A 16,015-nucleotide genomic window follows, 5' to 3' on the forward strand; every position below is an offset into this window, starting at 1 on the left:
ATACACGGAGTACATTGTGTTTATATTTTGATGCAAGTACATAGTAGTTGTGGCCACCTGACATAAAGTGGGACTCAATTTTAAAATGGCATTCATTTCTTTGATATTAAATTTGAATTTTTGGTTAGTTGTTTTATTGCTAATTCATAGCCTAATTCTGAAAACGTACCCCTGTATAAGTTTCTGGAGATCACAAATTATGTAGTCAGACATACGTATGGCTGCAATTCATTTTTTAAATTAACGCCACAGGGTAGTATGACGGCGTTCCTTTTCGCGCTTACCAGCTGACCGCTTACCTCCATTTGGACAGCTTTCCCGCTATTACCAGTTTATCCAGTTAGCTCGGCATGTACGTCGGGTCATTCTGTACTTTTAAAACACTAATGGTTGGGTTTAGAGAAGGAGGATAGTGGATCAGTCGATTGGTCAGTAAGTCATTCAGTTAGTCAAACAGTCAGTCAACAGCGGCCTCTGGTGGATTTACAGGAGAACAGCAAGCGTGAATGGGACGTATTTGGCACTCTCCAGAAATGTATATAGGGGTACGTTTTCAGAATGAGCTTGGGTTGTTTATTGTTGTTATTAGTGCTCAGTTATTAATAGGTTAATGTTTTTTTTAACACTAAGTAAATTGAAAACCATTCGATGATGATTTATATTTAACTAAGTTATTAACTTAATGTCTGCATTCTATTCAGAAGGGTACATTCCTATGCCCGAATCCTTTTTACCTACAGTTGAAGTCAGAATTATTAGCCTTTGATTTTTTTTTCTTTTTTAAATATTTCCCAAATGATGTTTAATAGAGCAAGGAACTTTTTACAGTATGTCTGATAATATTCTTTCTTCTGGAGAAAGTCTTATTTGTTTTATTTTGGCTAGACCATTTTAAGGTCAAAATTATTAGCCCCTTTAAGCAAAAAATTTCCTGATTTTTTTTTTTTTTTTTACTTGCCTAATTACCCTAACCTGCCTAGTTAACCTAAGTACCATAGTTAAGCCTTTAAATGTCACTTTAAGCTGTATAGAAGTGTCTTAAAATATATTGTCAAATATTGTCTACTGTCATCAAAGCAAAGATAAAATAAATCAGTTATTAGAAATGAGTTATTAAAACTATTATGTTTAGAAATGTGTTGAAAAAATCTTTTCTCTGATAAACAGAAATTGGGGAAAAAATAAATGGGGGCTAATAATTCAGGGGAGCTAATAATTCTGACTTCAACTGTAAGTGGTGGAGTCAAAAAAATCTCAAAAAGATTGAGGAGATATACCCACTTTATGTTTATTTTTTCATCAAATAACTAAGTGTAAAACTATGACACAGTTGGTAAGGCACAGGAGCGAGGACTCAAATGCAGCATTAAATGAAATTTTATTTAATAATAAAAGGCAACAAAATCTACCCCAGAGGGAAAACAGACCATAATCAAAGTAAACTGGGCTGAACAAGGCAGGACAGGAACAGGATGAAGGCAGGAACAACATAAGCAAACATAGATGACAAACTGGCATTGGACAGCAAACACGAGGAAGCCATAAGCAAGCAAAACCAATACACAAACAGTTGAATAGAATAAACTAATAATGGGATAACAAGGTGGGAGGGACTACTGTCTGGATAATAGACAGAAGAGCACATGGCACAGAGACAAAAACAAAAGCCATGTACTCGCATCAAACAGGAACTTGCAGCCAATGAGAATCTATACGTCACACAATGCCAACACAAGACACAAGCACATGATAAGTGTGCTAAACACTTACTGTGTGCTCACATATGCAGCATACATGTTTATATCCCAGTGCCAACTGAAACTGAAACCAACTGACTGAAGTATTGAGTTCAAACAGCATATCGCAGACAAATGACAAACACAACGATGAGAGAGAAGGCACAACCCGAGCCCACCTGAGAACACAAACAATACAATACAGTCTCAATACAATACATTCATTTTCCTTCGGCTTAGTCTCTATTTCAGAGGTTACCACAGCGGAATGAACCACTTACTATTACAGCATATGTTTTCAGCAGCAGATGCCCTTCCAGCTGCAACCCAATACTAGGAAATACCATACACAGTGATTCTGTGGGGGAAACCGGAGCCCTCGGAGGAAAACCACGCCAACACAGGAAGAACATGCAAACTCCACACAGAAATGCCAACTGTTCTAGACTCAAACCAGCGACCTTATTGCTCTGAGGCAAAAGTGCTGACCACTGAGCCACCGTGCCGCCCTCAATACATTACAATCCAACCTAATTAATAATTTACTGTATTTTTAACTGATCTAAAAAACCATCATAATAAGTACTGTTATATAACAGACACACTAGTTTTTCCCGACTGCGATTGCTGAATCCAACGTAAAATCAACAAAAAGTCACAAGTAAATAATGTCATAAATCAAAACAAAATTTTTTGATGACACGCACAGATGAATTGTTAATACGAGCTAACAAAATCAACATGGTTAGTTTGATTTCATGTGTACTTAAAATAATTATGTCCCCAATCTAATATCAGACTTTAATTACCCGCGTCCTCACATTTAAAGTCAACGAGCAGTATTCCCAGCAACATCATTCTCCTTGTGTGATATTGCTCAACATAATGACAGCTCAGCAGGAAATGTAAGAGTGTCTCCTATATAGAATCTGCTTCCTGTCAAGGTGAAATGCTGGAGGAATTACACTGATTAAGTGCCTTGTGGAAACTGATGATAATTTTGCTCACGTCTGGCACAGGTCCTTCTGTCTTGTGACAAAACCAATAGCAATCTGGAGGGGGATCTGGGAAACACCCCTGTCATGCTGGCCTGCTGCAATAACAACTGCCAAGCACTCCAGATCCTGGTGAGTTCAGGAATGTAATAGACAGAATCTCTATTCTCCAATACTGTGCAATGAAAGAGATTATAATCTTTCCTTACAGATCAAGCATGGTGCCAAGATGTGTATTCAGAACAAACTTGGCCACTATCCCATTCATACGGTTGCTTTCGCAGGTGCCAAAGAGGCCATGGAGATGGTTTTGAAAATTGGTAAGCCAGTTTAATCTTCCTCAAATCACCATGACGAATCAACCCTCAGTCTATTAACCATGCTGTTTAGACAGGCGCTGTGACTCTGCACAAAACACGGGTGGTCTTTGTTCCCCAATGATGTGTTCCAGACATAAATATTTGTGGGGTTTTCTGACAGCTCCCTTTGGCTGAGAGACAAATGACACAGTTTTCATTTACATTACAGTCTAATTATTCAGGATTCCCATGTATCCTGGAAATTATTGACAATCAACATGTCCTCCAATTTATATGAGTGTATAGGTTGTTTGTCACTTTCCTGACATACAGTGCATCCGGAAAGTATTCACAGTGCTTAATTTTTTCCACATATGTTTATGTTACAGCCTTATTCCAAAATGGATAAAATTCATTTATTTCTTCAAAATTCTACACACAATACCCCACAATGACAATTTTTTAAAATTGTTGCAAATTTATTAAAAATAAAAAACCTGAAACATCACATGTACATAAGTATTCACAGCCTTTGCCATGAAGCTCTAAATTGAGCTCAAGAACATTCTGTTTCCACTGATTATTCTTGAGATGTTTCAGCAGCTTAATTGGACTTCATCTGTGGTAAATTCGGTTGACTGGACATGATTTGAAAAGGCATACACTTGTCTATATAAGGTCCCAGGGTTGACAGTGCATGTCAAAGCACAAAACCAAGCATGGAGACAAAGAAATTGTCTGTAGACCTCCGACTCAGGATTGTCTCGAGGCACAAGGCTCGGAAAGGATACAGAAAAAGTTCTGCTGCTCTGAAAGTTCCAATGAGCACAGTGGCCTCCATTATCCGTAAGAGGAAGATGTTTGGAACCACCAGGACTCTTCCTAGAGGTGGCCGGCCATCTAAGCTGAGTGATAGGGGGAGAAAGGCCTTAGTCAGGGAGGTGATCATTATCCTGATGGTCACTCTGTCTGAGCTCCAGCATTCTTCTGTGGAGAGTGGAGATCCTTACAGAAGGACAACCATCTGTGCAGCAATCCACCAATCAGGCCTATATGGTAGAGTGACCAGACAGAAGCCATCCCCCACCTGGAATTTGCCAGAAGGCATCTGAAGGACTCTCAGACCATAAGAAACAAAATTATCTGGTCTGATGAGACTAAAATTGTATCCTTTAAAGTGAATGCCAGGCGTTACGTTTGGAGAAAACCAGGCACCACTCATCAGCAGGCTAATACCATCCCTACAATAAAGCATGGTGGTGGCAGCATCATGCTGTGGGGATGTTTTTCAGTAGCACGAACTGGAAGACTAGTCAGGATAGAGGGAAAGATGAATGCAGCAATGTACAGAGACATCCTGAATGAAAACCTGCTTCAGAATGCTCTTGACCTCACACTGGGGCGATGGTTCATCTTCCAGCAGGACAATGACCTAAAGCACACAGCTAAAATATCAATAGAGTGGCTTCACAACAACTCAGTGAATGTTCTTGAGTGGCCCACCCAGAGCCCAGACCTAAATCCTATTGAACATCTCTGGAGAGATCTGAAAATGGCTGTGCGCTGTGGCTTCCCGTCCAACTTGATAGAGCTTCAGTGGTACTGCAAAGAGGAATGGGCAAAAATTCCCAAAGACTGGAGTGCCAAGCTTGTGGCATTATATTCTAAAAGACTTGAGGCTGTAATTGCTGCCAAAGGTGCATCAACAAAGTTTTGAGCAAAGGCTGTGAATACTTATGTACATGTGATTTTTCAGGGTTTTTATTTTTAATACGTTTGCAACAATTTTAAAACATTGTCATTATGGGGTATTGTGTGTAGAATTTTAAGGAAATACATTAATTTAATCCATTTTGGAATAAGGCTGTAACATAAAAAATGTGGAAATAGCAAAACACTGTGAATACTTTCCGTATGCACTGTACAACCCATAAGAGCATTTACTAAAATAGATTCCCTAAATAAGGACGACACAATGCATTATGTGTTTATATCAGTGCTAAAATTTGTTAATTGTGTAGCAAATTAAGCTCCTAAAAGTATGAATATTAATAATTTCTAATAATAAGTTATTATTTAGTTATAAATATTTGGGTTAACTTTATTGTGGTAGTCCAACTTTAAATGGTAGTCGAACCAAAATTACATTAAATTGAACTGCTCATCTGTTAGAGCCTGCAATTTATTTGTCTATTCATTTAAAGATCAAGTAATTATAAAAAAATAATCATAAACTAGCATATCTGATATCTAAAATCACGCTCGCATTAGTTTCTTTGTTGTAGCTTACGCAATGTGTGCTGGCCTGGAACTTTCTTGATGAGTCATTGCTTGTTCTTCTCCATTTTGATCGGTTGATCAGCATGCCAGCTAGGTTATGAGTTGGACTTGTCCAGAATAGAGATGGTTTGATGCTGAACGTCTCTGAAGAGTGAGAAGGCCAAAGCCTGGCCTCAGCTTGGGTGAGGTCTAAGGGCTTAGGAAGAGGGGTTCAAGAGAGAAAGAGAGTGTGAACTGGTCATGCCTTTCTTAAATAGGATTGCTAATGTCATGACCTCAGGGGCTGAGAATGAGCCAATGAGAAGTTGCCTTCTAACCAGTTTATGGTGCTTTGTTCATGTCTGGTGGATAACATGTGCTTGTTGAATAGTGGTCAACAAGAAAAATATATAAATACACGTTACATTACCCATTACACTACAAGTACCAAACTGCAATGCATACATTTGTTCTTTAAACCACATTAGCTGTGCATGCATACCAAACACTTCTGTTGTAAGTTGAGTGTAAGTTGTTAAGTGATACTATTAAGAGTTGTAATACCAAGAAGACTGATAAACCACCAGTAAATAATCAATAAACACTATTTAGCACAGCCATACATAGCATTCTACCTAGGTTACAAAGAACATGAGCATACACACACAAAAATAGTACATACATTCTACAATATAGTGATGGTTAGTTTAAAAAGGCCCAGTTCTGTACACATGTGAGTGTGAAAGGCTTTCGGGCTCTACTATCAAGATCATTACTATGGTAATCCGGTGGGGTGAGCTTTGGTTTTTGAGAGCTGCTTAAAAAGTTTATATAACAGTGAAATGTGTCTGTTTGATCATCCTCCATTCCTTACAATTGTATAGCTGAATGGGTAGAGCATTGTGTTAGTTGTAAAGCAATCATGAGTTTGATTTCATGATTACTCATAAAATAGAGAGGAATGAATGATTACACATTGAAGGTTACAGTCACTAAGGTTCATAACTGACTGTACAACTTCAACTCATCATTTTACATTGTATAACAGAGTAGCTTGGCACAGTTGACTAGGAGAGAAATGCATTGGTATTTCATTGTTTATAAGGCCATCTTGGGGATGTGGCCTTGATGCTGTCTTATACAACAGAAAACTTCTGAGAAATATTTCCTCTGTTCTCAGAATTTCTATGCTCTCTCTCTGTTCCTTTTGTTCACTCTGAATTGGGTATGAAGGCTTTTTTGTATGCAGCTCCTGGTTAGAATTTTTTTTTCAGTCTACATTCTAAAAATGGGCTCATTTTAAGACAATCGCTCAGCAAATGGAGGGTGATTCTATGATTTGTTTGAAGTGTTCTTAATGTGTAGTTTGTCCTGTAAACGCTCTCTTGCTGGTCTTTTCACAAAGAGATTAGTAATCTCAGATATACTTTTGGTTAAATGATGGTTAATTCAAAATAAATAAATATATGTGAAGTCTGTCTAGTCTAGTCTTTTTAATGACTAGTCTATTTTTAAACTTTTGTTAGACATCTGTTGGATTTTTACTGATTTAGGCTTGTTTTAGCCCAGATATCTATGTTTAGAGGGCATGTCAGTGGCTCAGTGGTAAGCATTGTCGCCTCACAGCAAGAAGGTTGAATGAATGAATGAATGAATTAATTAATGAACGAATGAATGAACGGATGAACGAATGAACGGTTGAATGAATGAATGAATGAATGAATGAATGAATGAATGAATGAATGAATGAATCTATGTTTAGATGTCTATTAGACATCTGTTAAAATCAAAATTGCTTAGTTAAATATTTTGTTAGCTTTTGGAGCCTTATGTTTGTACCCAAGAAACTATTACTTTCTAAGAACTATGAAGTATGGCTGTGACGTAACACTTAACAAACACCGATGACCAAGATTTTATTCTTAGAAAACACAAATGGTCATGAAAAATTTGTGTTTTCAATGTTCTTGCACATTAAAGACATTTAGCATTGGTTTGATGAGGGGAGGGTTCTCCCTGCTTCAGGCTGTAATCTGTGATCTTAGTGTTTTATTGACATTTAAACAAATTCTGAAATGGAAAATGAGCTCTGAAAAGGAGTGGAAACCCTGTATTTTTAGATGCCTTAATGCAAAACAGTTAAAACAAACAGGTAAACATGTCAAACACGACTGACAGCATCCAGCACTATTTGAAATTAATTTGCAAGCCTGTCACATGGTAGCCAAACAAAGGACTCATGCTTCCATTGTGATGGAGGTTCGTGGCATCAAAGCGATAGTTTGTTCAACCTCATTTCATTCCAAACCTATATTACATTTTGTTTTCCGGTATAGATTTGACTAATCTAGACCACTAGTCTCACTTTTTCATGCATTTGTCATAAATTGTGACTGGTATGTCAAAAAGCATGCAAACAGGGGACTGGTTCCATGAAAACGATGCAAATGCCCTACTAAAAGTGGTCTATGGATCAGTACAATGGCTAATTTGATTTATCTTTAGATATAAATATTGTAACCACAGGCTAACAAACCCCCAGAAGATCAATAAAAAAACTGTTTAAACTTTACATCAAAAGACATATTGTACAGTATATTGACTTCCTAAAGGTCATATACATGTGTTGCGCCTGCTTTGTATTATGATCATTGTATATTAAATTTAAACATTCACATAATCAACGTCAGCCAATATAGACATGCTTATTAAAATAAACAGAATCACTAGGCAGCACATGACCAGTAAGTATGTACATACTCAGTAGCCTTTTATAAACACAATTCCTTAAAATAAATGTAAGTCAACATAAGCAACACATTGAGGAGTTTGCTACCACAGCAACTGCTTGTGTATCTGGGGTTGAAGTACACAGGACATGACAGATGGAAATCACCAGAAAAGATGTCATTTAAGTTTTATAAGTATTACTCTCATTAGGATGTAGATATAGGAAGATATGTTTTAATGAATGTTTCCCCCATTGTGCGAATTATACAGTATTATTAATTCATATTTATAATTCCATACATTTATATAGCGCTTTTCTGGGCACTCAAAGCACTTTACACATTAGGGAGGGGGGGGGGTCTCCTCATCCACCACCAGTGTGCAGCATCCACCTGGATGACACGACGGCAGCTATATTGCGTCAGACGCACACCACACACCAGCTAATTGGTGGAGAGGAGACAGAGTTATGAAGCCAATTTTGATATGGGTATGGTTAGGAGGCCATGATGGACAGAGACCAGTGGGCAGTGGCCAGGATGTCGGGGTTAAACCCCTACTCTTTTCGAAGGACATGCTGGTAACGACCACAGAGTGTCAGGACCTCGGTTTAACATCTCATCTGAAAGACGGCACTCACTGAGCAAAATAGAGTCCCCTTCACAATACTGGGGCGTTAAGACCCACACAGACCACAGGTTGAGCACCCACTGCTGGCCTCACTAACACCACTTATTAAAGCTATGATAGGAACTTTAATATATGCTTCTGAGGAACATTGGGTATCTTGTATATTGTGGGGACCAAATGTTCATCAATACCAGTAAATTTTGACCTTGTGGGGACAATTTTTCTGGTCCCCATGAGACAATCAGCTCTCAAATCACACATAATTAAGCATTTAAAAATGTAAAAATGCACATTGTTTTCTGTGAAGGTTGGGTTTAGGGGTTGAGTTGGGGTAGGCGAAAAAAATATAGTTTTGTACAGTATAAAAATAATTAAATACAGTGCATCCAAAAAATATTTGTAGTGCTTCACTTTTTTTTACTTTTTTTATATTACAGTCTTATTCCAAAATTAATTAAATAATTAATTTCCTCCAAATTCTACACACAATACCCCATAATGACAATGTGAAAAAAGTTGCAAATTTATTAAAAATAAAAAAACCTGAAAAATCACAAAATTTACAACCTTTGCCGTGAAGCTGTAAATTGAGCTCAGATACGATTTGTTTCCACTGATCATTCTTGAGATGTTTCAGCAGCTTAACTGGAGTTCACCTATGGTAAATTCAGTTGATTGAACATGATTTGAAAAGGCACACACCTGTCTATAATAGGTCCCAGGGTTGACAGTGCATGTCAAAGCACAAACCAAGCATGAAGACAAAGGAATTGTCTGTTGACCTCCGACAAAGGCATCTGAAGGACTCTCAGACCGTAAGAAACAAAATCTCTGGTCTGATGAGCCTAATATTGAAATCTTTAGAGTGAATGCCAGGCGTTACGTTGAAGAAAACCAGGCACCTCTCATCATCAGGCTAATACCATCGGTACAGTAAAGCATTGTGGTGGCAGCATCATGCTGTGGGGATGTTTTTCAGTAGCAGGAACTGGAAAACTAGTAAGGATAGAGGAAAAGATGAATGCAGCAATGTACAGAGACATCCTGAATGAAAATCTGCTTCAGAATGCTCTTGACCTCAGATTGGATTGACGGTTCATCTTCTAGCAGGACAATTACCCAAAGCACACCGCCAAAATCTCAATGGAGTTGCTTCACAACAACTCAGTGAATGTCCTTGAGTGACCCAGCCAGAGCCCAGAACTAAATCCTATTGAACATCTCTGGAGAGATCTGACAATGGCAGCACACAGTCGCTTCCCATCCAACCTGATAGAGCTTGAGAGGTACTGCAAAGAGGAATTGGCAAAAATTCCCAAAGACTGGTGTACCAACCTTGTGGCATCATATTCAAAAAGACTTGAGGCTGTAATTGCTGCCAAAGGTACATCAACAAAATAGTGAGCAAAGGCTGTGAATACTTATGTACATGTAATTTTTCAGGATTTTTTATTTATTTTGAATACATTTGCAAAAAAAAAAAAAAAAAATTCACATTGTCATTATGGGGTATTGTGTGTTGAATTTTGAGGAAATAAATGTATTTAATCAATTTTGGAATAAGGTTGTAACATAAAAAAATGTGGAAAAAGTGCTGTGAATACTTTCCAGATGCACTGTCTACTACAAGTATAGCAATACCAGTAGATTTTGGTCTTGTGGGGACATTGTTGTTGTTATTGTTTTGTTTTTGGTTTCTTTGAGGAAATGGCTCATAAATCACACACAATGAAGTATTTTGAAAATCTAGGGTGTTTGAGGTTGAGTATAGTGGGAGGATTGGAGTAGGGAATAGAAAATACAATTTGTGTAATATAGAAACCAAAAAAAAAATAGTAAGTTCTCATAAGGAAAGCTGTACAAATGTGTGTGTGTAAAAAGTCAAACACTCTTTTAGTTAACACTCTGGGGTCTGACGTTTTTTTTTTCTCACTGAAATACCAGGAAACAGAGTGTAAGCAGTATATCTGGACAAAGCTTTTGTTTACTGAATGTGACAGGCTAGAGGTTTTACTGCAAAACAAGGCCCACTCATTCACATAAAACAATATATTAATTTAACTTTTGTGAGACGCTTTCCTGAATACACAGGACTCTCGATGCCATGAATATTGATGGTGTTTCTCACTTTGAGAGAACAATGAACTTCCTTTAATGTGAAATGTGACCGAAGCAGGTTAATGAGGAGATTTAGAATGAGCATTTTTGTTTGATTGTAGTTCATTTACAACATGGTCCACGATGTCATCAAAATATATACAATAAATCTTAATGACACAAACTGAACTCAACAGAGGCATTAAAGGTTCCATACCTTTGTGTCATTCCTGGAACTGTAGACACAATTGAACATTTCCAAGGAGTTTACTGCTTCTTTTACCATCCACTGAAGAAGAAAATACCCTGCCAGAAGTGCTTAGTGATGGAGCTCACATTCACTGTGTGTAATATTAATCTATCAGTAATCTATCAGAAATAAAATTAGACTCTTTACGGTATTATGTGATATCTTACTCATATCTGTACGACCAAAATTAACAAAGCATATATAGCAAATTAGCTCAAAGTGAATTGAAGATTAATTTGAAGGGGACTTCAAAAGAATCTACACTTTAAATCTGAACAAACGAATCGTCCAGTTTATTAATCTTAAGCAAGTTGTATAGGAGCTTGACCATGTCTCTGTGTCCATTCCAAGTGCATTCCTTTGTGTCATAAATACCTTAGGAATCATATTACACATTGACCATCTAGTCTTTTCTGGGTAGATGAGGTTGATGGTGTATTATTTGTTGAGTAAAGCAAAAATAATTATGTGTCTAATCGGCCACATCTGTAACAGCATATTTAATTTTTATCATCATCATCATCATCATCATCATCATCATCATCATCATCATCATCATCAGAATGCAGATTAATAGTTTTCGTCCCATGATTAACAGACAATGGTTTTATTTCACTATGCCAAAAAGTGCTTTGAAAAACAAAAGCCCACAAAAATATTTACTGTAAAAAGTGTCACGTACAGTATGACCAGTTTAATAATATTTCTAATAAGTACATAAAAAAATATATGATTTTATCATTTTCTTGTATAGGGAGCTAAATTTGCATGATATGGATTAACATAAACCTGCAATGATTTACATGGAAAAAATACATACATGCCTGTATAAGGTCTCAGGTAAAATATATTATTTTGTTGATTATATGTTGATTTCCCTAAAAGTGTAATATAGTTTATGTAATGTAATAATTACAGTAATGTAAATAAAAAAATGTTATTTGAAGTTTAAACAAGCATAAAAAAATATGAATAATAATAAACTATATTGATGCATTTTATTAGTAAAAAAATTGTTACAAAAAAAGGCTAATATTTCCAAATTTAAATAGTCTCGGATATCTCTATGAAAACCGTGGCCCCATTTATTGAAAAGACTGACCAAAATATTCACAAGAAATTTAATGTTTGTGTTTTTATAGAAAAACGTTGAGGTTTGGAGTGACATATAAGCATTAGTAAATGTTTACAGCTTCATTATTATTAGTTGTACACTAAATCATTCATTCATTCATTCATTCATTCATTCATTTTCCTTCGGCTTAGTTTCTCATTTATTAGAGGAATGAACCGCCAACTGTTCCGGCATATGTTTTACGCAGTGGATGCCCTTCCAGCCACAACCCAGTACCGGGAATCACCCACTCTCACATTCACACACACTCTCATACACTACGGGTAATTTAGTTTATCCAGTTCACTTATACTGCATGTTTTTAGACTGTGGATTCAAACCAGTGACCTTCTTGCTCTGAGGTGACATTGCTGACCACTGAGCCACCGTGCCATCCTTTACACTAAATCAGTTTATTTTATTTTTTTATAAACCAATTATAACCCAACAGTTGGGCTAGTCAATACTTTACCCAATTTGGGCTAACATAACCACATTTTTATAGTGTAGTAGTAGTATTGCTTATTTCTTTGATTCAAAATGTATACCTTTTTATTTGTCTGTTTGAAATGTCAAGTATTAAAACAACATGTCTTTCTCACCCTCACGCAGGAGAAGAATTGGGTGTATTATCTACAGTGCACATTAATTATTTGGATAAGTCCAAAAGCACTCCTCTCCATCTGGCTGTACGTGGAGGCAACATCGAGGTGATAAAACTCTGCATCTTGAAAGGAGCCAAAGTAGAACAACATCAGGTAACTGCTGTTTCAAGTATAAACATTTCATTATACATGTAAAACTAAAACCTAAAACGATCAAAGAACTTAGCAGACTTGAAGGCCCAAGGCTTGTGGTCAAAAAAAAAGAGCTTGTTTTTCTTAAGGGAGTATATGGTAGTACAAAGAACTGTATAGTATTACAGGAAATTAGAAACTACACAAACGGATTTGAGCTCAAAACAGAAAGTTTAATCATCATTTATTATCCTCTTACTACATACTCATTAACACTTTACAATAAGGTTCCATTAGTAAATGTTAGATTTTGTGTTTACTAACATGAACAAGCAATGAACTATACATTAATTATAGATTTATTATTCTTATTTAATATTAGTTAATGGAAATACAGTTGCGTATTGTTAGTTTATGCTAACTCACTGTTAACAGTTTTAGATTTTAATATTGCATTGTGTTGAACTATGATTAATAAACTCATATGTAAATAGTTAAAATTTTTATTTAATATTACATAAATATATTATCTGATTACTTACTGTAAAGTATGTCTATTATACTGCACACATTTTTAAATGTATGGTACATTTATCATTTTCTGTCATGAATTCAATTATTTTGCATATTTTATGGCATATTTGTTATATTTTTATAATGATAAATTCTTGCCTCATAATTTAAACTATTTATCTTTCCCTTTTGATGATTTACCAAAGCATTTTTTTGTTTCTTGGTTTTCATATCTCTTTTTAAAAAAAAAAGAAAAGTCACAATACTAAAATAGGTGACAAACAGACAAAAAAAAAATGGCATAAATAAATAATTAGGATTTAAATTATGACAACAATAAAGTTTTAATGTGATAAAGTTGTCAAATATATTAAATATGATATACAGTTGTAGTCAGAATTATTAGCCCTCCTTTGACTTTTTTCTTTTTTGAATATTTCCCAAATTATGTTTAGCAGAGCAAGGATGTCTGATATAATATATTTTTTTTCTTATGGAGTCCTATTTGTTTTATTTAGGCTAAAATAAAAGCAGTTTATAATTTTTTAAAAACCATTTTAAGGTCAAAATTATTAGCCCCTTTAAGCTATATATTTTTTGATAGTCTACAGAACAAACCATCATTATACAATAACTGTCCTAATTACCCTAACCTGCCTAGTTAACCTTATTAACCCAGTTAAGCCTTTAAATGTCACTTTAAGCTGTATAGAAGTGTCTTGAAAAATATCCAGTCAAGTATTATTTACTGTCATCATGGCAAAGATAAAAGAAATCAGTTTTTAGAAATGAGTTATGAAAAGTTTTATGTTTAGAAATGTGTTGAAAACATCTTCTCAGTTAAACAGAAATTGGGGAAAAAATAAACAGGGGGCTTATAATTCGGGGGGGCTAATAATTCAACAGAATATTTTACAATTATGACTTGCCAGAACATTATTTGTGCATAAATAGGCTATAGAATGGCTTAAAAAATAATATAAATCATCCAATTTGTGGTTTTAATTTTCAAGCTTCCGCTGAGCTGACTACATTTTCTACTAATTTGAATTCTGTCATAAACATATTTTATCATACTTGTCTTATGGCTGTAATAAGATAGTCTACAATTTTGTGAAATATAATCAAGAGTCCATTATCATCAAGACTTATTTCTGTAAAAGCTTTGTAATACATTAAACCCCACCACTCCCTGAGAAAACCTAAATTGAATTGGGGATAAATATAACAAAATTGGCATACAGTATATGCCTAATAGGACCTTAATGTCATAATTCTGAAATCGCATTGCAGCCATTGTCATCTTCAGTTTGTAGCAGCAGGGTTAGATGCATTATCTTTTACCGGCTTTAGGAATGGAAGTAAACATTTGAAGCATCATTGGTTCTCTTTACGCTTGGTTTTCATTCTCTTCTGTCCCCTCTTGCCCACATTATTTTTATCACGTTTCAGAATAGTTTTATAACATTGGACAGTGACAAAGTTATATACAGTAGCTACTTAATTAGACTTCATTTTTACTATAAACATACATTTAAAAATGTTTAATCAAATTTGTGGGTAATACTTTTCTTGAAGAGGTGTTCATAAGACTGTCATGAGACATTTATAATCATGACACGGACTGTTATTGACAACAACCGTGTTAATGTCATTGACTGTCATCAGCTCAGTTATTTTTGAGATGTCTTTATGATGTTATGATGAAATATCACAACCTGTCTTTTTCATGACAACTTGACATTATCAACATATTGTGTCATAAATCTGTCATAAACATTATTGTCAAAAGACCAGGGGTCCATTCTTTGTACCTCGCTTAAATTATCTAGGATGATTTGACAGATCCTGGATCTTTTAATCTTTATAACTGATCTCTGGCTAAGAGAGGTTCTTTAAACAAGTTCGCAAATCAGATTAAAGTTTATCTGAGATCTGAAATTGCTGCTTGTGTGATGTGATGGACAGATCTACCAATCCTCAAAATCATGATCAGCAATGCAACGAATGGCTGACGGTACAGCAGCGTAATGACATCTTCTGTTTAATATTCAATTATCAATGTGAGCACAATTACATAAAATTCATAGTAAACGGTTTGTTAAATATGCAACATACACAAATAACTTTGCATCTTAGTTATGGGCTGCAGACTTTACACTTTTTATGTGTATTTCATATTTAGCAATTTATTTAGTTTCACATACAGAGAGGATATTCTTTATTATAATAGCCTAGGCCTATTCAAGTTTCTTACTCGGCGTAAGGAATAACTACAACACAGGCTCATTCTGAAAACGTAGTCCCATGGACGTTTCTGGAGACGGTGAATTATATAGCCAGAGGTACGTATAGATGCATTTCATTTTTTAAATGAATGCTACGGGGCGGTATGATACCGTTTCTTTTCACGCTTACCGACTGACCACTTACCTCTGTGTGGAGGGCTTTCCGGCTGGAACTGTTTGTCTAGTTAGCTTGTCGTGTACGCCTGCGGACTTGAAAGGCAGAGTGGAACTTAACTCACCCTTAAACCTACCCATACCACCAAACCTGTCCATAACCCTACTCCTATCCCAACTCAAGAGCACCACAAGTGTTCTCAAATACATTATGAACACAGTAAGTACATTGTGTTTATTTTTTGATGCAAGT

At 35.7% G+C, this 16,015-nt stretch overlaps 1 protein-coding gene across 1 annotated transcript in view; it reads left to right on the forward strand.

Annotated features, from left to right (window-relative positions):
- The window catches only part of trpa1b (transient receptor potential cation channel, subfamily A, member 1b), an 80,429-nt gene that overhangs the window by 22,785 nt on the left and 41,629 nt on the right, over nt 1–16,015 (forward strand). The window contains exons 5-7 of the mRNA XM_056451119.1: nt 2,756–2,863; nt 2,943–3,051; nt 12,723–12,868. Coding sequence (XP_056307094.1) covers nt 2,756–2,863; nt 2,943–3,051; nt 12,723–12,868 — 363 coding nt within the window. The remainder of the gene's footprint in view (nt 1–2,755; nt 2,864–2,942; nt 3,052–12,722; nt 12,869–16,015) is intronic.

The sequence above is a fragment of the Danio aesculapii genome, chromosome 24, assembly GCF_903798145.1.
Source record: "Danio aesculapii chromosome 24, fDanAes4.1, whole genome shotgun sequence".
NCBI classification, from domain to species: domain Eukaryota; kingdom Metazoa; phylum Chordata; class Actinopteri; order Cypriniformes; family Danionidae; genus Danio; species Danio aesculapii.